The sequence below is a fragment of the Lacerta agilis genome, chromosome 14 (genome assembly GCF_009819535.1).
Source record: "Lacerta agilis isolate rLacAgi1 chromosome 14, rLacAgi1.pri, whole genome shotgun sequence".
NCBI lineage: Eukaryota > Metazoa > Chordata > Lepidosauria > Squamata > Lacertidae > Lacerta > Lacerta agilis.
This window is the reverse complement of record NC_046325.1, coordinates 36,723,761-36,747,264: the sequence shown is the minus strand read 5'-3', so window position 1 is coordinate 36,747,264 and position 23,504 is coordinate 36,723,761. Positions and strand designations below refer to the sequence as shown.

At 45.3% G+C, this 23,504-nt stretch overlaps 1 protein-coding gene across 2 annotated transcripts in view; it reads left to right on the top strand.

The window, feature by feature from the left end:
• Nucleotides 1-23,504, top strand: part of ACLY (ATP citrate lyase) — a 54,501-nt gene that overhangs the window by 24,198 nt on the left and 6,799 nt on the right. Inside the window, exons 7-23 of one of the 2 annotated variants that reach the window (XM_033168850.1) lie at nt 1,101-1,231; nt 3,413-3,531; nt 4,677-4,813; nt 5,468-5,529; nt 6,026-6,143; nt 6,683-6,837; nt 7,524-7,614; nt 8,483-8,512; nt 12,543-12,684; nt 14,928-15,096; nt 16,188-16,292; nt 17,014-17,210; nt 18,123-18,204; nt 19,928-20,038; nt 21,193-21,320; nt 21,430-21,523; nt 22,640-22,794. In XM_033168850.1, the coding sequence (XP_033024741.1) occupies nt 1,101-1,231; nt 3,413-3,531; nt 4,677-4,813; nt 5,468-5,529; nt 6,026-6,143; nt 6,683-6,837; nt 7,524-7,614; nt 8,483-8,512; nt 12,543-12,684; nt 14,928-15,096; nt 16,188-16,292; nt 17,014-17,210; nt 18,123-18,204; nt 19,928-20,038; nt 21,193-21,320; nt 21,430-21,523; nt 22,640-22,794 (2,026 nt within the window). The remainder of the gene's footprint in view (nt 1-1,100; nt 1,232-3,412; nt 3,532-4,676; nt 4,814-5,467; nt 5,530-6,025; nt 6,144-6,682; nt 6,838-7,523; nt 7,615-8,482; nt 8,513-12,542; nt 12,685-14,927; nt 15,097-16,187; nt 16,293-17,013; nt 17,211-18,122; nt 18,205-19,927; nt 20,039-21,192; nt 21,321-21,429; nt 21,524-22,639; nt 22,795-23,504) is intronic. The other variant, XM_033168851.1, reaches the window with a different exon arrangement.

The following is a 23,504-nucleotide window of genomic DNA, read 5'->3' as shown; positions in this document are numbered from 1 at the left end:
TTAAAACATCCTTAATTGAAATATACAATCAAATGAATAACAAAAAAACTCCACTAAGTGACCATAGCTGTCAACCCTCCCTGCTGTTCCCCACTGCTATAATAAGGGAATTTCCCGCAAAAAAGGAAAAGGTTGACAGCTATGCTAAGAGACCCACCTCTCAGATTAAAAGAACTACAGTATATTCTGGCGTATAAGACTACTTTTTATTCCAGGAAAATCTTCTCAAAAGTCAGGGGTCGTCTTATACGCTGGGTGGAAAATCTGTGGTCGAGTATATCTCAAACTCTATATTTTAACTGGAAAAGTTGGGGGTCGTCTTATACGCCCAGTCGTCTTATACGCTGGAATATACGGTAAATACTTAATAACCAGACCCAGGTGTCTTTATGAAAAAGGAGGGGGACACCCACCCACAGATCATCATTAAACTATTATAGACTTAATGCATTCAGGAGATAGTTGTAAGAGGGGTATTTGTAAGAGAGCACATTTCTATCCAGTAAAAGTTGGCTTATTCATGTGTTACGCAACGTTACAGGCCTTTCACTCAGTAAAGATAAAAGGGAAAAGTCTAGCTCCTCGTTCAGGCCCTGAGGGAGGCACATTTTTAAACTTCAGGATCCACTGTGTTTCTTTTCTAAGTTAAGGTTTTGTTCTCAGTCTTTGGATGCTTGCTTGTTTTGTTTTCTGGGGTTCTCTGCGATGTGAAGCAGCCCGCAGCCGTGTTCATAATGGCACTTTGGCACATAAATATCACAGACAGTGGCCATGTATGGCGTTGACCTTGTTCAGCCTGGACTGGCTGTGGCTCCCCAGGGTCTTGAGGAGAAGTTAGCCACCCCTGTCTTTTCTGGCATAAGAAAAACCTGCTTCTAGGTTTATTCCAGAAGTGTGCCCCAGCCATCGGAAGGTGGTGGTTGTGCTATGATGGTGGATCTGGTTCAGCACTCAACAGGGAAAGACCCCATGAAATTGAGAACCATTTCCTACCCAGGCAGCACCTTGAAACTAGATGCTGTTCCATTCGTTTTTCCTTGTTAGCAGGTTCATGTTGACTTTCTAGTCCTTCTGTCTCCCCTCTCCCCTCGCCAACAAAGTTGTGACCGCGGATGGCGTTTATGTTCTTGACCTCGCTGCAAAGATCGACGCAACAGCTGACTACATCTGCAAAGTGAAATGGGGCGATGTGGATTTCCCCCCTCCCTTTGGAAGAGAGGCCTATCCAGAGGTAAACAAAAAGGGCTGCTCTTAGGGTGGTGTTAGGGAATTAAGGTGGCTGTTGAGCACGAGGCTCCTTGACTCCAGCTAACATTCAAAAAAGCCTCCGTCTCGAAATGCGAATTCCCATCAGAACAGTTTGGTCCCATTCTCCCAAGATCCCCTGTGTCTTGTTGCTTGGCAGAATGTCTCCAGCAGTTATCTGATGCTCCGGCATTTCTCAATTTAGTAATTACAGCAATTGCACAAAATACAAACCAAGGTGGAAGGTTGTTTTTATTTTTTTATTTTTAAAGAATTGTTGTCTCGCCAAGAAATCCATTTAGATACCTCTTTTCTTCCCTGCCCGCCAATCCCCATTAGTGTGTTATGGCTCAAGTGCTGACACTTAACTCAATTTGGCCAGGTTTCTAATGGATGAGTTTTTTTTTTTTTTTTTAAATTGGCCTCACTGAATCATCCCCCTTGCCAGGCACTAATGAAGACTCTTAGACTCTACACTTGTTAAGAATGTTAATGAACTTGGGTCTGGCCTCTGTAAGAACAGAAACAAATGTTCTCAAAATGCACAGGGTAGGAGCAGCTCCCATAGGAAGGCCCAATCTCTGTTATTAACTGAGGTTTGGGGCCCTACCTGATCACTTCATCAACCCCCTTTTTCTTCGTACACCTTTCTTGGACATCAGTTCTGTCGTCCATCCCTCCAGTGGTAGCTGTGGTAATTTGGCTAGCCTTGGAAATGAACAGAAAGCACCTCTCCTGTTTTTCACTGGTTTCTTATCATTTTTGGGGGTGCTTCTACAGCATTATTTGGACCTGGGGTAGTCCCAGGGGCAGAGGAGGGGGTGGGTGTGTGGTGGGTGTGGGCTGCCCCGGGTGTCACCACGGGGGGGGGGGGGACAAAATTCTGGGCGGCACTCACCGCGGGCCCTGCAGGGCGCCCGTGCCACGTGTCTCTCCTGGGAGAGACATGGTGGCTTGGACGCACTCAGTCTCTGCGCTGCCCAAATGGTCCACCCGCTGCCTCCCCCCCCCAGCTGTAGGGCGGCTGAGTGGAAGGAGGCAGGCAGACTCCAGAGGCCCCATGGTGTGCCCCACCCCTATGGGCAGTTCACCCCGCCCCAGGCACGCGAGCGGCTTCCTCCGCCGCTGGGTAGTCCATCTTCCTTCCTCTTCAGATCTAATATTTGCACCAGAGACTTACATTGGCCTGGAATCATTTAACTGTATAATTTATCAGATTCCCATAGCACCTCACAATATAAAATTACCAGGATGGCACAAGTCTAGTATCCATACTTGACAGGGTGGGGCAAGCACAGGGGTCCATTATCCCTGGAGGACCAAACCTGCCTGCCTTTTTAGAAATAATAATAATGAAGGGTTTTTTTAGTGGCTTGATAATTTGAAGAGAAACCCCAGTCCAGGAGGCGGCTGAATCCCTCCAACATTGCTTTCCCCAATACCTCTGCCCGCATTAAACACAACTGGGGAATACTACTGAAGTACTACTGGGCAGATAGAGTTGTGCTGCTTTCAACACTGCCACCCATCCCTTCTACCCCCTATTTAGTTTTTTTCCGGGTGAAAGAGTGGGAATGTTTATCATGCCCGTGGCCTCCTCAGACCTGACCTTGGCCTACTCAGACCTTGCTTGTTTACTTTATTATTATTATTATTATTATTATTATTATTATTATTATTATTATTCAGCTTAACAGGAGACTTGGGTTGAAAGATGAAGGGAATGCCTGTGTAAACAGGTGTGCCAAATGTTGTGACCTCCCTCAAGGAATCATGGAATCGTATTGATGTAAAGGGAGAGGAGCCATGATCGATGACACACCTTGTAAATTCCTGAGGGTGGGACTAGATTTTATCTTTGGAAACATTGGTTTCAATATACGTGTTTGAAAACACAGAAATGAGTGTGAAGATGTGTACCTTGTCCCATTTTAGCTCCAGAAAAGACATTTATCTGGCTTCATAATTTAGTGGGTGAGCAAGTGTCATTTAAATTGATCTACGGGCATTTGTGGGGGGGAAATGGAAAGATGGGGAAGGAATTACTCGCTCCTCCTTTATTTCCCCCCACAAATGCCCCTGGCTTTGTGTTATGAGAGAAGTGCGGAATTTACTGTTTTGTCCTTAGAAGTTTTGATTCTAATAATATGAGGGCTCTTGTCTGCAGGAAGCCTATATCGCTGACCTAGATGCCAAGAGTGGAGCCAGCCTAAAGTTGACCATCCTGAATCCCAAAGGCAGAATATGGACCATGGTGGCTGGAGGCGGCGCCTCTGTAGTGTACAGGTACCAAACACATATCTTGTGGGAGTGGCAGCTAAATAATGTATGGTTCATGCTAAACTCCCAGGTTCCATCTTTTGATTAGTCATCGTTTGCTCTTCCTTGCCCAGTCATCCCACACAGGTTAATCATTGTTGGAATGGAATGATGAGACTTTTGAGAAGTGCCTGGAACTCTCTCTGCGGCATGTTGCCCTTAATACTTAGGAGATTTTGCTATCCCTGAAATGGAGCTTACTCTTAGGCCTTAGACAACATATTCCGTATAAATACACAGACTGACACCTGATACATGATTTGCCACCCTGGGAATCTCTTGCTATTTTTGCATTGCTTTCAAAAGCATTTTTGCAGTTGTAGCAAAAATGTATAGTGAGAATTCTCAGGTGTTTAGGCTTGTGGAACGCGGCTTCACATATCAACGCTTGGGAGGCATTGTGGTTCTGCCATATTTTTCTCCCAGCTGCCATGGCGGCTGGAAGAAACTGTGCTTAGGCTCAGTTACGAACACTGCTGGGTAAATTCTTATCAACACTTACTTTGGGAAGCCGAGCATATTTTATGCAAGATAATTTGATACGATGCACACACTTCAATTCTGCTAAGCAGGTTCTAACCTTCGTTAATTAAACTGGCTTCTCTGCAAAGTTCAACCCTCCCCCCACCTCCCGCTGTTGGCTGAGCTGCTGTGCTGTCACGTGAACATTTTATTTACTGTAACTACTGTGGCGGAATTTTCTGACCCTGAAGAGCAGTTCAGCCAGGCTAGCTGATGCTCTTGCCTCAGTTCCTCGTCGTGAATTATGAAGAAGAAGAGGAGGAGTTTGGATTTGATATCCCACTTTATCACTACCCAAAGGAGTCTCAAAACGGCTAACATTCTCCTTTCCATCCCCCCCCCCCCACAACAAACACTCTGTGAGGTGAGTGAGCCTGAGAGACTTCAAAGAAGTGTGACTAGCCCAAGGTGACCCAGCAGCTGCATGTGGAGGAGCGGAGACATGAACCCGGTTCCCCAGATTATGAGTCTACCGCTCTTAACCACTACACCACACAGCCTCGTTCTTGCTCCACTTTCCACAGGGCCTTATGGGCACCCTTAGTTTCGCAGACAGCCTTCTTAATATCACTTGTGTGCCTTCCACTTAGTGACACCATCTGTGACCTTGGTGGGGTGAACGAACTCGCCAACTATGGCGAATATTCTGGAGCTCCCAGTGAACAGCAGACCTACGACTATGCCAAGACTATCCTCTCCCTCATGACACGGGAAAAGCACCCAGAAGGTAAAGGAGAATGTGCGGGGTGGGCACCTCAAGCCTGGGGACCTGATTGGCGCAGGAGGCCACGTCCACTCCCCAACCAATTCCCCCTCTGACCAGCCATGCTCCACACCTTCCTCAAGCTTTTTTGGCCTTCCAAAACATTTGTTATGTGCAAATGGCTTTAGATACCTATTAGATCTCTAAATTACCACGTAGCATCTATTCAACACAAAAAACAGCTACAATTTGTTGTTGACAAAGGATAGCTGGACATATAAAGGGCCCGGTTACCTTCAGTAGCTTAGGGCCTCATCAAACCTAAATCCGCCCCTGCTCCTGCCTGTCAGCTGCTTCTAAAGTGCTCCAGGCCTAGGATTATGTTCTGGTAAAAAGTAAAGGTAAAGGGACCCCTGACCATCAGATCTAGTCATGTCCAACTCTGGGGTTACAGCGCTCATCTCGCGTTACTGGCTGAGGGAGCCGGCGTACAGCTTCTGGGTCATGTGGCCAGCATGACAAAGCCGCTTCTGGCGAACCAGAGCAGCGCACGGAAACACCGTTTACCTTCCTGCCTGAGCGGTACCCATTTATCTGCTTGCACTTTTGACGTGCTTTCGACTGGTATTTCTTAGCAAGTCAACTCTTCCCTCTTGTTGCTTCCTCTACCTTGCACAGGCAAAATCCTGATCATCGGAGGGAGCATTGCTAACTTTACCAATGTGGCTGCCACCTTTAAGGTAAAGTTGATCCCGAAAATGTGCCTGGGAACGGTCAGGCATTTTAACATCCTCATCCAAGTATGCTGGTAAAGAAACATTGACGTTTTGCTGAGTTTCCAGGGTGGATTCAAGCTGAATTGAATGGGCTGTTGACACAGCACTGTCTGTAAGAGTGCCGAGGGAACTTAGATTTTGTCTGGGGCAAGTTGCAGCACTGTGATAAGGTTCAGTACTCTTGCGAGGATCAAAAAATAGGTACTGCCTCTGGTCTTGCATCCTAGTTGCAGTGCTTTGACCAAGGTAGCCTGTCCTTTTGCTTCTGTGGGGAGAGGAGGCAAGATCAGGCGAGGTGGAGAGATGTGGTGTGAGCATTGTTAATGTGGATTTTGTTGGCTTGACCACAGAAGTGAGCTGACCCGAGAAGGAGTTTTAGGGACCAGCAGGGTACCTGATAGTTAGAGCTAACCATGAGTGTTTGTGCATGATTCTCTGTTTTTAATATTTCCTTCTGCAGGGCATTGTGAGGGCTATTAAAGATTATCAGGGCCCTCTGAAAGAGCATGAGGTCAGGATCTTCGTGAGGAGAGGAGGCCCAAACTACCAGGAGGGCTTACGAGTCATGGGGGAAGTAGGTGAGCAAAGCCCTGAGGATTGTTTGAGCTTCAAATACTTCCTGCTTCCTTGTTTGCTTTCATTTATTTTTGCTCTCAAGCCGGGTCCTTGGCCTCATTTAAAGAGTGTTGATGTCAGGGCTCAATATGGCCCCTGGGGTTCCCCATCTCACTTCCAGCTTGGCTTATGAAAAGACCCTTCATGCCCCTTGGTCACTCTCTTGAACTTGAGCCCAGAAGCAGGAGAAGGAAAGCCGGCAGACTTTCCAGTGCTTGCTCCGTTCAAAACATGGTTCCCTGTTTAAAAACCAGTGGTTGGTCCCACGGCATTAAAGACTTGGTAACTCCAACTTTTGACATTCGGGCTACATTTTCTTAATGCTGCTACATTAAGACCTCTCTTACACCTTTTCCCAGTAGTCCTAAACTTAACTGGTGATAGTGATTGGTGTGCACCCATAATAAAAGCAGGGCCTTTTTTTAACTTCACCGTATTTCTAGAGTGAGTCTTTGCTGGGAGGCTTCAGCCTGTTACGATTCTGCTCTCCTTTTGCATCCAGGGAAAACTACTGGCATTCCTATCCACGTCTTTGGTACAGAGACCCACATGACTGCCATTGTTGGCATGGCACTGGGACACCGGCCCATCCCGAACCAGCCTCCCACGGCAGCCCACACGGCAAACTTCCTCCTCAATGCTAGTGGCAGCTCCTCGGTAAGTCTGGTACTGCAAACCTGAGAGCCGGCATGGCATAGTCGTTAAGAGTGTTGGACTAGGACCTGGGAGACCAGGGTTCAAATCCCCAGATTGCTGTGAAGCTCACTAGACCCTGGGCTAGTCACTGCCTCTCAGTCTAACCTACCTCACAGGGTTGTTGCAGAGGGATTAAAGGAAGGAGGAGAGAACCGTGTAAGGCCACCTTGAGCTCCTTGCAGGAAAAGGTGGGATCTAGAGGCAGTAAATAATAATAATCCTATAGCACAAGGGTGGCTTTTTCCTGGCCCGAGGACCCACACTGATCCAGCCACCCCTTCAAGGGTCACATGCCAGCACACGCATAGATCACATGCAGGCACACTCAATACGCATGCATGCTCACCACAGGAACAAATGCACACATACTTGGCTAGGCAGCCCTCCCTACTCCAGCACTAGTGTGGAGTTGGGAATGTTGCCTTTCACACTTAAAGAGTAAGGATGTATGTCCTGTCTTGGTGCTGTGGCATTCAGCACTAAGATGAGAGATGGAAGTTTCCTTTGCCTGCCCTTTAGGGAAGATTTCTAAAGAGCAGGCAGAGGGATTCCATCTCCTTTCACTGTGGTTTGCTGGGCTGGATTCGGGCTGTGTGTGTTAGTGAGCCGCTGACCCCCTTTTTTCTGGCTTCTCTGTTCCCCTTCAGACCCCAGCAACAAGTAGAACGGCATCTTTTTCTGAGTGCAGACCCGACGATCTGGCTCCAGCAAAGAAGGCAAAGCAGACAACGCTTTCTGGTAAGCTCCCGGTTTCTATCCCCCCTTCTTATTTTGATTCCCTCGCAGTGCTGCTTTCCCATTCCTGCGTGCTCTCCCTTTGCACTGGCTGCTGGAGCGTGGAAATTGGAAACATACTATTTTCAGGGAATCCTTTCTCCGTCCGTCGGTCCCCCCCACCTCCGCCCTACCAAGGAACATTTGCCATCGAATCCCTGCATTTTGCAGATAATTTGGGTAGCATGCTCTCTCCATTTGCATGTTGTGTTGACCAGGTCTGTTGTGCCTTGTTTCTTGCCTTGAGAAAAAACCCTAGGCATCATTGTGTCTTTCTTTCTTTAAATTCAGGGACTGGGTGGGCGGGCTGGAGATCTTCTGAGCATCACCTCCCCTTCATCATATGAGCATGTAACATCTTTGCACATAGCACCACCCACGTGCGGATTTGTGCAAGGCAAGATTTTTAGCTTCTGTTGCTGGCAGCCGCAATGCGAAACCAGTGCTGTTTGGACGAATGTGGCTCTGGGTCTACCTCTTGTGGGATCCTCTCCCTTCCCTGGAACTTTTATATCCCACACCCACTCCCCCTGCACATCCCTGGGGTTGATGCCCCAAAGTTTGAGATCCACTGATTCTGGGCCAGTTGCCCACCACAATAGTTTTCACACACCTCCCTGCCCTGCATTGATAGATACCTTTCCTCCTTTCCCTACTAGCCTGGTAAGATTTGAAAGAGCTCCTGGGTTCCTAGACACCCGGTTTGAAAACCGCTATACTTAAGATTGCAGTCGCTTAAGCCCCTCCCCTCCCCCCCAAGCGTAATGTGAGACGAAAGCCAAGACAGGCAGCCTTGTCAGATTTCTTGCAATGGTGATTCTCTCTTTAACAGATGCGTCCCCACCTCCGAGACCTGTTCAAGGTAGGACCCCACCACTAGCTCAGCTCAGTGTCCAGCCTTGCTATCAGCTGCTTGTGCAGTTAATTTTCAACGGGTGTCCTGTGTGGTTTTTGGTTTGGGTCGGCTGGTGTTATTCCTGCTCTTTATCCTTGCAGTTTTGTTGCCTGGTTTGTCCCTGTGACCTCTCGTCCCTGGTAATGTGGCTTTTAAAAAACGTCTCTCTCCTTTCTCCTCTTGCCTCTTATTTATTTTGATCTTTTTTTCTTCTAAAACACAGTTGTGGGAAAAGAAGGGCCTATGATCACCAACTACCGTATTAGTCTGCATATAAGTCGCCCTCAAATTCAGGCCACACCCCTAAAATGAGATCTCTTTGAAAGCGGAGAGGAAAAATACCGTAAATTGCTGGCAGCATGCAGTGTCTTTCAGGGTCTCTAGATTCCGCTCCCAGTGAACAATTCTCTAGGCAACCAGTGCCACCTTTTTGAGAAGGGCGAGCAATGGTTATACAAAAGGTCCCACCTTAAATCACAGCTTTTCTACCTGTTAAGACTTTGATTATAGACCTGTCTCAGGTGTTATGCAAGCCAGAACTGGGGAAAGAGTGCAGACTGTATTCAGACTGATGTGGTATTGTTGTCAAGTCTTTTTAAACCTCTCCCTTGCTCTCAGAGTGGTACAGTTCCAGTGCAATCTTTATTGGCCCTCCTGCTATTGAATTGTGAGCTGGTTTGCCACTGACTTTGCAGGTGTCAGGCATATAGTGCTTTCGCCACTGCAGAGAGCAGAAATCGACTGATGCCCCCATCTGCGCCCATAGTTTTTAGTGCGGTGCTGCAAATTCAAACCGTATGTCCCTTTATCTTTTCCTGTCTTTATTCCTGTTCTTTGATCGGCACCACCTTATCCTTTAGTCACTGGAGTTTACAGTAAGCTATTCTTGCTGAGGAATTTTCTGTTGGGAATCTTCATCTGCATGATTTTAATAGGCTCACAGGAATGCAGTGCTATAGTACAGGAGATGCTATTCCAACAACGTCCTTCCGTCAAAATATTCCCAGGAAGGATCACACCAATAAAACCATTGCAAAACAAGTTTTTTTCCCCTGTGGCTTACAGCTTGTGGTTGTCTGGGGAAGCTGAACCACCAGCTGGGTTTGGACGACACGCTAAGCCCAAATAATGGCTTGGCTTAGCTTAGCACAGCAAAGAAACAGCTGGGGAGCCCCAGTCTCCTCTCTGGGAGCCCACATGTTTGTTTGTTTGCTCGCTCACATTAAGCCATAGCATTGCCTTAGCGTTGCATGTGAACCAAGGCGCTAAAATAACTTCCTGTGTATTGCCTGGCGTTCCTTGATGGAAGAGCAGCAATAAGTGAATCAAATCCTGGACTTCTCCTTCCAGATAGGAGAAGGAAACTTGTTCTCTTGGCCCTTCTCCTTTGTTTTCATCCTGCCCCTGTTTCCTGCTCCCTCTCCTAATCCTTTAGGCACTTTAAGGTTTGGTTTATCATAAAAAACCCCAATACCCTGTTTTGGCCCTATCCGACTTCAGCATTTGTGGTAGATTGTGGTGGTTTTTAGAAGTCTGGTTGGTGTGTTTAAGCTGCTTATGTGTGCAGGGTGGGTTGGTGGGGTCTCTGGTTGGCGACCTCCCTGGGAGTTACAGGTAGGTAGCTGTGTTGGTCTGCCATAGTCAAAACAAAATAAAAAAATAAAAAAAATTCCTTCCAGTAGCACCTTAGAGACCAACTAAGTTTGTTCTTCGTATGAGCTTTCGTGTGCATGCACACTTCTTGAGAGTGTGTTTGCGTGTTTTGGCGATAAGAGTGGCTGCCATTGTAATGAAAACCACCAGGGCAACCTTCCTCAGCCCATTGCTCTCCAGATGTTGAGCCCATCCTCCCTGACCATTGGCCACGCTGGCTTGAAGGTCTGATGGAAGTTGGAATCTAACAATATCTGGAGGGCTACAGTCTAGCCACCCCTGTTTTAGAATCATCATTACAGCTTCTAGTTCCAAATTAGCTTTCAGTACCTACAACAGGAAAAGCATATTGCAATGGAGGGATTTCCCACCTTCTTAATTAAATACTGGGCAACCTTGTTGGTTGCACCCCTGTCCCCGCAGGTGCTTGGGATTGCAATAGAGGAGCTGTCAACTTTGCTATAAGTGAAATTTCAAGTCTCAAATCACTGCTTCCCAAGCCTCTGCAGATGTACCACAAGACAAAGCCAGATACTCATATACTTTCCTTTACTGGTATTGTGGTTGGCTGGCTTTCAGTCTTGTGATTTCAATATTGAGCGGGTTCCATTTTATGTAAGTGGCCTTAGGGATCCCTCTGAGATAGGAGGGAGGTGTAGAAAGCTGTGGGACATCTGTTGTTCCCACTGCCCCTTCAGCACTTCCAGGTATGCTCCAAAACGTGTAGCTGGGCATTTAGGCATTGTTTCAAAACTCCTGATAGCTGCATTAAAATGGGAGGCATGTCACTCTTATACTTGAAAATACTTGTGGGTTTTTTTGTTTGCTTTGTTTTTTGAGGATAAGATCTGCCCTGAGAGAAGCCACCCTTGTTTCTGCACAACTTGCTGTTTAGAGCCAGAGGCGTAGCAAGGTCAGGTGGTACCCAGTGCGAAAATATTTTTGTAACCTCCCACATTGCAATTTTTGGGAACGTTGTCCAAAGTTGTTCAGCTTTTTTTTGCGATCAGTGGTCGGATTTTCGCGGGTGGCGCTTGCACCACCCGTGGCCACCGTTCGCGAAAATCCAACCACTGATCGCAAAAATACGCCCGCTGGGGGTGCGAGCACCACTACGCCAATCCACCTGGGGGGATTTTGTAACCTCCCCCCAGGCATGACACCAAGGGCGGCCCCCCTGCACCCACCTTCCAACACCCCTGTTTAGAGCATGCCCTTGATTTGGAGAAAAGCAGAGACTCGTGCAGAGATGCAACGGGCAGCTTCCTCTAAAGCTGAATAGTTTTGTTATTCTCTGCACTAGGGGTCACTGAATGATCCAATGCAGAGGCACACCAGAATTGTTCAGTTCAGAGTGTTTCACTCTCCTGGTGGTTGCTTAGGGATCACAGAAGCTTTCCAATATGAGTCTTGATTTATTACAGCTTTGTAGTTTCTCTCTCTCTCTCTCTCTTTCTGTGTGTGTATGTGTGTGGCAATATTTTGTGCCCACCATCCTGTAGTTTCTTTCATTCTTTCTGGAGAGCACTGACCTTCGGAAGTGAGAAGCGCAGCTGCTTTTTATTGTACTGATTTAGGGGAGCAGTTGGGTCAGTCAAGATGTCCATTTAAGAGGGAATTTTCACACACACCCCAAGATTGTCTAAGCACCCTTTGGAAGAAGCTTACAGTTTTGTAATAATAATAATAATAATAATAATAATAATAATAATAATAATAATAATAATAAAAAATAAATAAATAAATAAATAAATAAATAATTTTATTATTTGTACCCCACCCATCTGGCTGGACTTCCCCAGCCACTCTGGGCGGCTTCCAACAGAATATTAAATGCAATCATATATATATTAAACATTAAAAGCTTCCCTAAACAGGGCTGCCTTCAGATGTCTTCTAAAAGTCTGGTAGTTTGTTTTTCTCTTTGACATCTGGTGGGAGGGCATTCTACAGGGCGGGTGCCACTACCGAGAAGGCCTTCTGCCTGGTTCCCTGTAACTTGGCTTCTCGTAGCGAGGGAATTGCCAGAAGGCCCTTGGCACTGAACCTCAGTTTTCATAACTTTGTAAGAATAACCAGTGTGTGCCTTGAAGGGTGGTGGACAGGAAACCTTCCCAGCAAGAAGCTGACGACTTTGGCTGCTTTCTGTCTCTCACGCTTTGCTTCCTACGAGTGGCTGGTATGTGCCTCCTTAATGTAATGCAGAGAGAGAGAGATGCTTGGCCAGCGACGGCTTTTGTAGTCGCGTGCTTGGCCATACGCTGCCTCTTGGAGCCTTTCTGTATGGATGTTAAACGTCTGGCCCTGGGCGGGCGGGGTTGTCTTCTTTTTCCCATTCACGCAGGTAAAGCCACCACCTTGTTCAGCCGCCACACCAAGGCGATCGTCTGGGGGATGCAGACACGGGCTGTGCAAGGCATGTTGGACTTCGACTACGTCTGCTCCAGAGACGAGCCTTCAGTGGCTGCCATGGTTTATCCATTCACGTATGTTCACAGTGACTCTGTCCCACCTGGGGGCGCGGGCCTACTCCCGTTGTATCTTCCTGCATCTCAATTCCTTTCTGCCATTTTTCTGCAGTGGTGGAACTTTGTAGCTAGGCTGCAACAAGCGCTGTCCTGCTAAATATTATATATTTTCTCTTTCCCCCTCTTTTATTGCAAACTTGGACATTGCTTTCGTGCTTTGCCCTCCTCAGTATGGGTCCCCTTTCATCTCTTATCTCCGATTGAGGCCCCAGTGCAGTGCGGGATTTACATATCAGATAAGATAAGATAAGATTTCTTTATTGTCATTGTACAAGTACAAGTACAACATTGTACAAGTGCAACGAAATTGGATGCCATCCCATAAAAACAAAACAAAAAACAGCACAAAAACCAAACAAACAAAAAAGAAAACACATTGTCAGCCACACATGCACATACGTACACACCCATCACAACTCTCCAAGGTCATATTATCTGGTTACAGCATTTAAGATGGTTATAGCTCTGGGGTAGAAACTATTCTTCAATCTATTTGTTCTTGATCTAATTGTTCTATATCTCTTGCCCGAAGGCAGTGGTGCAAAAAGACTATATCCCGGGTGAGATGGATCCTGTAAAATATTGTTTACTTTTTTAAGGCAACGGGAACTGTATAGTTATTCCAAAGATGGGAGAGGGTGACCAATAATTTTTTGGGCTGTGATTATGACCTTCTGTAGTACCTGCCTCTCCCTGGCTGTGCAGCTGGAAAACCAAGCACAAATACAGTATGTAAGAATGCTCTCTATGGAGCCTCAGTAGAAGGACACCAGCAGTCTCTCACTCAGATTGTTTAAAAGTTTGAGGAAATAAATTTTCTGCTGGGCCTTCTTTACCAGAGCAGTAGTATTTGCGCTCCAAGTCATACCCTGCTTGATAATCACTCCCAAAAACTTAAATACTGCCAGCCTCTCCACCCAGTCCTCGCCGATAAACAGGGGCTGAATATCTGCCTTTTCCCCCTTGTAATCCACCACCAGTTCCTTGGTCTTGGCAGTATTAAGAGCCAGATTATTTTCTCTACACCAAACACAGAGCCACTCCACCTCGTCCTGATAGGCGGACTCATCCCCTCCTGAAATGAGCCCCACCACAGTAGTGTCATCAGCAAACTTGATTATTTTGTTGCTGGAATAGATGGCTGTGTAGTCATACGTATAGAGGGTATAAGCTAAACAAGCTATAGCTTAGGGCCCCACACTCTTGGGGGCCCCCAAAAGATTGAAAGGAAAAAACAACCTGGATGTACATTTCCAAAATATAAGATAAAAAACAGATAAAATAAAACCTACATACAGCAGCAGTGTTTTTTGTTGTGTAGGCTCCTATGATGTAAGTAATGGGCCCCGCCTGCTAGCCTGCTCCCTAAAATATCACTGGTTTGCTCATTTCTATATATAGGGTGCCTACATTCTACATGTGCATATGGCTTTAGATACCTATTAAAGGTAAAGGGACCCCTGACCATTAGATCCAGTCATGGACGACTCTGGGGTTGCCGCGCAATATCTGAAATAAGGATGGAGCTATGTAGAGGCATTGATTGGCTTCATGGTTTTCCCCGCATCGTGATTTTTGCATAGAGTGCACACCCCATGATTTGCAACATATTTTCAGGTCAAGAATTATGTAACCGATATCATGATATGGACCTCAAACCGGTTTTGGATGATATATTGCCTAGCCCTAACACATGTCACGATTCGTGATTTATTGCCAGATCAAAAATTATGAAACCAATACCAAGTTAATAGACTTCAAACCGGTTTTGGACGATAGATCAATATATTGCCCAGCCCTAGGAAACTCAGCCACAGGTAAATTATCTTCATCTTGGCTGTACATAGAAAACTTGCCTGCCCCAAAGGAGACTAGGCTGGAGTCCTGCTTGTGAGCTCCCTCCTTGAGGGATTGTTGTTTCTGTGGTATGGATGAGCATTCAGACATGCATGCCGCTAGCCTGAGGTCTGGCATACCAGACGCAGATTGACCACCTCAGGGAGAACTAAGGCTTAGGTGGGGCCAGGAAAAGAAGTTCCTTTTGACCTGCAGCAACAGAAGCTCCACAAGTGTTGCCCAAAGCAGCAATGCACACCCCCACACTGGGAAACGTGCCACTGTTTTTGCATGCATGTGCGCCTTCATCTTTCTCTGTTGCAGCAGATAATTAATGTCCGGGCGTGTGATGCGTTTCCTTGCAGTGGGGACCACAAGCAGAAGTTCTACTGGGGCCACAAAGAGATCCTCATCCCCGTCTTCAAGAACATGGCCGACGCCATGAAGAAGCACCCGGAAGTGGATGTGCTGATCAACTTTGCATCCCTCCGCTCGGCCTACGACAGCACCGTGGAGACCATGAACCACCCGCAGGTGTGTGGAGTGGAGTTGGCGGGATCTGTGACAAAGTCCTGAGGCGGGACAGAAGCAAAACCAAAGAAAATGATCTGTGCAAGCAATTACATCACAGCTTCCAGTCACACGTAATGTGCAAAGGCAGAGTGGGATTGTGCCTGCTGGCTCCCCCTGTGCAGGGTTCCTGATCTTGTGGTATCACCTCTGTGCACATAGGGCTAGGGGGATGCGGGTGGCACTGTGGTCTAAACCGCTGAGACTCTTGGGCTTGCCAATCGGAAGGTCAGTGGTTCGAATCCCCGCGACGGAGTGAGCTCCCGTTGCTCTGTCCCAGCTCCTGCCAACCTAGCAGTTCGAAAGCACGCCAGTGCAAGTAGATAAATAGGTACTGCTGCGACGGGAAGGTAAATGGCATTTCCATGCACTCTGGTTTCCGTCACAGTGTCCCGTTGTGCCAGAAGCAGTTTAGTCATGCTGGCCAGATGACCCAGAAAGCTGTCGGTGAACAAATGCTGGCTCCCTTGGCCTGAAAGCGAGATGAGCACCACACTCCATAGTTGCCTTTGACTGGACTTAACCGTCCAGGGGTCCTTTACCTTTACACAAGGCTATATACACATATAGCTAATTGTGTCTAAGGGCCACATTCACAACTTCCATGAAATACACAAAAGTAAGGAGGCAGAACCATCGGGCACAGTCTTCTCCCCGCCCGCCCCACCCCCGGCCAAAATGATCGGTATACGCAAGATCTGAAAAGCCATAGCATTTGGGCAGTTCTGGATGAATGAGATATTTTCAAAGGTTGGGGGACAGAGCAGCTTTGCTTTCTCTGCCCCCCCTGACTAGCAATGCTATGCAAAACAATGTAAATTTAACTTGCCTAATTTGCAAAATCCAGCCTTTCTGGTGGCAGATGTTGAATTGTCTGATGATACTCACAGTCCTGGTTTTAGGATTTCTAAGGAAACTTTTTCATTTTTAAATCCTGCATCCAAGAGCTTTAGAAAGCCTTGAAAGTTGCCAATGCTTTTCTGATCCTCCCTATCGCTGAGGAGGGAGAGACTCCAGGAAGTCATTGTCGGCGTTGATTCTCTCTTGGGCTGCAGATCCGCACTGTGGCCATCATTGCAGAAGGCATCCCAGAGGCGCTGACTCGCCGGTTGATCAAGATGGCAGACAAGAAAGGAGTCACCATTATTGGGCCTGCAACGGTGAGAGAAGAAGGAACCCTGGCTTTCTGTGGCTTGTTCTGCTTCGTTGATTTGTTTTTAACTTGCGTTGATGTGGAAATCTATAAATTGGCCAGGTCTCCCCAGCAACTCTGGGTGGCTCCCAACAGAATATTAAAAATGCAATAAAACATCAAACATTAAAGACTTCCCTGAACAGGGTTGCCTTCAGATGTCTACCCCGACCCCTTTTTGTTTCCACCACAAAAATTGTAGGATCTTGTGAAGCCATAAATAAATACCCAGGGGCTGAATCAGATCCCCAAATTGTGGGCCACACCTTCTACTCTCACAGATAGATCTGTTACTATCTAATTAAGGGTAAATCAGTTAGGAGCAAATATGCTGTGTGATTGGCTCTGGGCCTGATTTGCATATCCAAAAATCCCTTGTCACATGTACAAAAATTCTGGATTTGAATTTCTCATTTTATGAAAGAGAGAATTTTCGAAACAGTTGAGCTGTTACAGTGGTACCTCGCAAGATGAATGCCTTGCGCAACGAGAAACTCGCTAGACGAAAGGGTTTTGTGATTCCCCCCCCCCGCACAACCGTTAATAACCAGGCTACCGCGCTTCGCAAGACAAAATTATCACAATACGAAACGACTCGCGGAACGAATTAATTTTGTCTTGCGAGGCACCACTGTATTACACAAACTACAACCACTCCGATTTTTCATCTCCTTCGTTTTTGTTTGTAGGTAGGTGGAATCAAGCCCGGCTGTTTCAAGATTGGAAACACAGGTGGAATGCTAGATAACATCTTGGCATCTAAGCTGTACCGCCCCGGGAGCGTAGCTTACGTCTCCCGCTCAGGAGGGATGTCCAATGAACTTAACAACATCATCTCCAGGACCACAGACGGCGTCTTTGAAGGGGTGGCCATTGGTGGGGATAGGTGAGAGCGGTGGCCCAAGCGATATTCTGTGTGCTCTGAAATCCTTGTTCAATCCATCCACCCACCCACCTCCTTTATTGGCACACACATGATACATAAGTATACAAGTCAAAGCATAAAATTGACATCTGTTCATAAAAAGATATACTTTTAAGATGAGTCTAATACAGTGGTACCTCGGGTTACAAACTTAATTCGTTCCAGAGATCCATTCTTAACCTGAAACCGTTCTTAACCTGAGGCGCGCTTTTGCTAATGGGGGCCTCCCGCTGCCACCATTCTGCTGCCTCACGATTTCCGTTCTCATCCTGAGGTAAAGTTCTCAACCTGAGGTAATACTTCTAGGTTAGCGGAGTCTGTAACCCGAAGCATCTGTAACCCAAGGTGTTTGTAATCCAAGGTACCACTGTACAGACATAATGAGGCTCAAAAGTGCCTCTCAAGTCTTATGGCGACGTAGTTTTAATTCCACATTCTCCCTAATGCCATGCCATGCCACTGTTCTGTTGAAAGGAAACTCTGAACAAGTCAGAGGAATCTTAACTTTTCTTTCAGCATAGTGTTTAAATATTTACCACAGATTTTTGCGTGATATGGGCAGTAGAACATTCACAATGGTTTTGACCTGTTTTACACCTCAAGGAAATCCTTGTTGTGTGAATTGTACTTCTGGTTTTAAAATACACCCCCTCCACCAGTTGTGCAGCCCAGTGTTTTGTGTAATGGAATAAATTATTCTATCCCTCTCTGTTGTGAGCAGAGAGCCGACATCCTACCGTAGATAAAAATTGTTGAGCCTTCGAGACCGGAGTTGAAATCTGGGCTGTTTGTGTTGTACAGTATTCTTTAAGCAGCAGAATCTTCTTTACATAAACACCTGATTAAAAAAACACGCCGTTCCCTTGCGCCTAGATACCCTGGCTCCACTTTCATGGACCATGTTTTACGCTACCAAGACACGCCTGGGGTGAAGATGATAGTGGTGTTAGGAGAAGTGAGTACCTTCAAGTTTGTTTTTCTGTCTCCAGCATCACTTGGCAATGGTATCTTTGTGGCTTCATCTTAGCATAGGAACATACGGAGCTGCCTTTTAAGTCCCTTTGCTCCATCTAGCTCTGTACTGTCTACATTGACCGGTGGTTAGATAACGTAGTAAAATAGTGTAATTTCAGATAAAGCAGTGTGTAATAAGGGAAAATAAATCAGAAGTGGAAGTTGGGGGAGGCCCAGGAGGGAGGGAAGAGGGTTTGTATTATGAATGTTGTGGATATGTGATGTATGTGATAATAGAAAAAATAATGAAAAAATAATACATTGACTGGTGGTGGCTCTCTGAGAGTTTCATCTAGAAGTAGATGATGATTTGTGTGGTCAGTATGCCTAAAGCTCCACTGTACACTACAGAAGTAGGAATGTTTGGCCGCAGAGGAGGCTGACTGAGTCCTCACATGACCTTCATGTAGGATTCCTTTGCATTTGCTGAGCACTGTCTTCTCAGTTGTGCCACCACTGTTGCGAAAGCCCCTCCTTCCAGAAGGAAGCTTCACCAACAGCACCTCTGTATTCCCTTTAGACATCTTGCACTCTTATTTTGCCTGGCATTTGGCATACGGGCTTTGGGAAAGCATTTTTATTTTTAATTTTGCAGCTGCTTTTTCTCTGAAGATATGGGACTGCTATGAGATCTTTTTAATGCAGTGGTACCTTGGTTTTTGAACGCCGTAAACCCGGAAGTAAATGCTTCAGTTTTCGAACACGCCTCAGAAGTCAAACATGCCACGCAGTTTCTGTACTGAGTTTTCCTTATTGAGTTTGACATATTGAGGCTTCCATATTGAGTTTTAGGATTTCAAACATTTCGGAACTTGAACAGTCTTCTGGAATGGATTACGTTCGAAAACTGAGGTGCCACTATGTGTGTGTGTGTGTGTGTGTGTGTGTGCACGCGCGCGCGTGCGTGCGTGCGTATATAAAGACACACACTCTCTCTCGTACCTTGGAAGTCGAATGGAATCTGTTCCGGAAGTCCGTTCGACTTCCAAAATGTTCGAAAACCACAGCGCGGCTTCTGATTGGCTGTGGGAAGGTCCTGCAGCCAATCAGAAGCTGCAGAAGCCCCATCAGACATTCAGTTTCCAAAAATAGTTTGCAAACCGGAACAGCCACTTCTGGATTTGCGACGTTTGGGAGCCAAAATGTTTGGGAACTAAGCTGTTCAACTTCCAAGGTGTGTGTGTGTGTGTGTGTGTGTGTGTGTGTTGTAGGTAGCCTTTAAAAAAAGCAACCTCACTGGCCTTTCATTTTATGGGGTTTACTTTAAAACTGCATTGAATGGAACAACAGCATACAAATGTTTAAATTAAAACAAAATCTGCACATCTTCATCCTTTGATACAGGGTTTCCCAGACTTGGGTCTTCGGCAGTTTTTGGACTACAGTTCCCACCATCCCTGACCACTGGTCCTGCTAGTTAGGAATGATGGGAGTTGTAGTCTTTTTTATGTAGCTCTCTTTGTAGTCCTGTAGCCCTTGTGGTCCAATTTCACCTGCAAAAGTGGAGACTGATTTGGTGAAATACTTTTTTCCATTTTAAAGAGCGCTGTGCCCACATGGGTTGAGTTGCCTCCCTTGACTCCTTTTTCTTTTCTTTTCTTTTCTTTTCTTTTCTTTTCTTTTCTTTTCTTTTCTTTTCTTTTCTTTTCTTTTCTTTTCTTTAGATTGGAGGAACGGAGGAGTACAAGATCTGCAGGGGTGTTAAAGAAGGCCGGATCACTAAGCCCGTTGTCTGCTGGTGCATAGGGACCTGTGCCACGATGTTCTCTTCAGAGGTAAGGGAGGAATACATGGAATGGCGTTAGAAAAGCTATTTATTATAGTTGGGAGTGCTGGATCTCTGATTATGTTAAACAGCTGTAAAAATCACGGATTCTAAAACTGGGAATGCAGGCCTGGCAGCAACCCATAAGGGCTCCTAGATGCAAGTTACATTGTGATGAAGCTTTTAGCACTGAGAGAGGAGACAGCTGGATTCTCGGTGAGAAAATGAGGTTTAGGTACAGTAGTACCTCGGTTTACAGACGCTTCAGGTTACAGACTCCGCTAACCCAGAAATAGTACCTCGGGTTAAGAACTTTGCTTCAGGATGAGAACAGCGCAGCAGCGGAAGCCCCCATTAGATAAAGTGATACCTCAGGTTAAGAACAGTTTCAGGTTAAGAACAGACCTCCAGAACAAATTAAGTTCTTAACCCAAGGTACCACTGTACATCCAAATACAAACAGAAGAAAAGCCCTTTTGGATCAGGCCAATAGTCCAGCAACCTGTTCCTGCAGTGGCTGCGGGAAACCGTCAAGCAGGACTCAAAAACGAAAGCAACCCCCTCCCCGCCAACCTCCTGTTGTTTACAGCAGCTGGTATTAAGTAGCATTTGTTTGGTTAATGGTATTAAGGAGCATTTGTTTGTTAATGAATCAAACACTTGTCTTGCTAAAGACCAGGGCCGAATTTAGGTATGATGAGGCCCTAAGCTACTGAAGGTAATGGGGCCCTTTATATGCCCAGCTGTCCTTTGTCAACAACACATTGTCACTGATTTTTGTGTTGAATATATGCTATATAGTAATTTATGGACCTAATAGGTATCTAAAGCCATTTGCACATGTTGTCATGCAACCAGTCCATGCAGAATGTAGGCACCCTATATATAGAAAGGAGCAAACCAGTGATATTTTAGGGAGCAGGCTGGTAGGCGGGGCCCATTACTTACATCATAGGAGCTACACAACACAAAACACTGTTGCTGTATGTATGTAGGTTTTATTTTTTTCGTTTCTTCTCTTATATTTTGGAAATGTACATCCAGTTTTTTTTCCCCTTTGAATTTTTTATGGGCCCCCAAAAGAGTGGGGCCCTAAGCTATAGCTTGTTTAGCTTATACGTAAATCCGGCACTGCTAAAGACCCATCTATCCTTGTCATAACAGGTGCAGTTTGGCCATGCCGGAGCTTGTGCCAATCAGGCATCTGAAACTGCAGTGGCCAAAAACCAAGCTCTGAAGGAAGTGGGCGTCTTTGTACCGCATAGTTTTGACGAGCTGGGCGAAGTGATTCAGTAAGTAATATTTTTTCAAACAAACAAAAACAAACAAACAAACAAACAAACAAACAAACGTCAAGCTGCAACAGGCGAACACTTAGCCTCTTCCATATCTTTTTTTTAGGTCAGTGTACGAAGATCTGGTTTCCAAGGGAGTGATTGAACCAGCCCAGGAAGTGCCACCCCCTACTGTGCCAATGGATTACTCATGGGCGAGGGTGGGTCTGCTCTTTTCCAAATGGTTACTGAAAGAGCTAGGAGGATGCATGGCTTCTTGGAACACAATCAAAGTGTTATGTGCATATAGAAAGCTTGCATAAGCTTATGCTGAGAGAAACTGGTGGATGCAAAAGGACAATTGCACTATCCACAACCAGGGTGGATTTGATTTAAATCACTAGTCAGTAAGACTTGATTTAAATCACTAGTCCATAATTCTTGATATTATTATTATTATTATTTACAGAAAGACTCATTCTTGCTGGTATAATCTTAATATTCACAGCCAGATGAAGGTTTCATTTTTCGAATAACAAATTTTCAGAGTAGTTTTTACAGTTATATCAAAAATTACTGATGTGGTTATACTATTAGAAATGCACAGACAGATAATTATGAAATTATTGTGAGGTTTAATAAGTTAACTGTTTATATTTGTACAACTTTTCTGCTGTACTTTATAGGAATGAGAAAAATAATAATTTCCTTAATAACAATTTAAACAATTTACTTAACTAAAGCAATAACATTATAGCATATTTATCCCTGTTTGTTAACTGATGTGGTTAAACATTTTTTAAAACAACAACAACAACAACAACCTTAGACTGAGTTTTAGCACACATGGAAAACTTAAAACAAATCCTTTTCCTGATGAATAGCGTTTGGACTATAATGTAACTTAAATAGAAAACTCTCTTTAGAAAGATTTCCCCTTCAAAACCATTTTATTTTTAAAATCCAATCACAAAAATCCGATTTAAATCAAAAAAATCAGATTTAACTTTTTTATAAAAAAAAAATCCAATTTTTATTCATTTATTTTTGTAAAAAATCATTGATTTTTATCCACCTTGTCCACAACACACCTTCAACAAAACTTTCTGAACTGCATATATAAAAGCATTTCCTTTACTAAGAAAACAGTTCTGGAAGAGTTCTAGCCTTGTTTCTATATGGAGGGGATTCTCTGCTTGGAAGAGTGTTTGTTCGTCCCCACCAGCAGTTTGACACAAAATTGCTCAAGCTCAGGTATGCAACCTCTACAAGGTCTGATCAGATTCTCTGTTGTTGTTTTTGCAACTTCTTTGTTTGTTTGTGCACTCAACTTTCAGGAGCTTGGTTTGATTCGGAAGCCAGCTTCTTTCATGACTAGCATCTGTGATGAACGGGGCCAGGAACTGATCTATGCCGGCATGCCCATCACTGAGGTCTTCAAGGAAGAAATGGGAATTGGGGGTGTTCTGGGCTTATTGTGGTTCCAGAGAAGGTGGGTGTAGCTACTGTTCTTGTTCTTATTATTTTTCTGTTGTTGTTGTTCAGTCGTTTAGTCATGTCCAACTCTTCGTGACCCCATGGACCAGAGCACGCCAGGCACTCCTGTTTTCCACTGCCTCCCGCAGTTTGGTCAAACTCATGTTGGTGGCTTTGAGAACACTGTCCAACCATCTCATCTTCTGTCGTCCCCTTCTCCTTGTGCCCTCCATCTTTCCCAACATCAGGGTCTTTTCCAGGGAGTCTTCTCTTCTCATGAGGTGGCCAAAGTATTGGAGCCTCAGCTTCAGGATCTGTCCTTCCAGTGAGCACCCAAGGCTGATTTCCTCAAGAATTTATCTATTATTAATGTATTTACAATTTCCTCTTCATTGAAGAACATTGCACATAATAAAACTGTAGATAAAACACAACTGAAACCCACAAAAACACATGAAATAATTATAATTGAAAGTTGTATGGATAGCATAGTTGTTTGCCTGCCAGCCTTGGAGACGTAATCAATTGATAAATGGCATGGGTCAGTCGGGCTGTGCAATTCTGTTGGTTGGTTGCTTTTTTTAAAATTGGTTTTCAGTTGCAACAATCCAATAATAGACTCATTGTAACAGTGCCAAATTATAATACAATTAGTAATACCAATCATTGAGGTACCAAATTATATAATTTATGTAGGTGGCCCCCCGCGTGCTAGAATTGATGGTT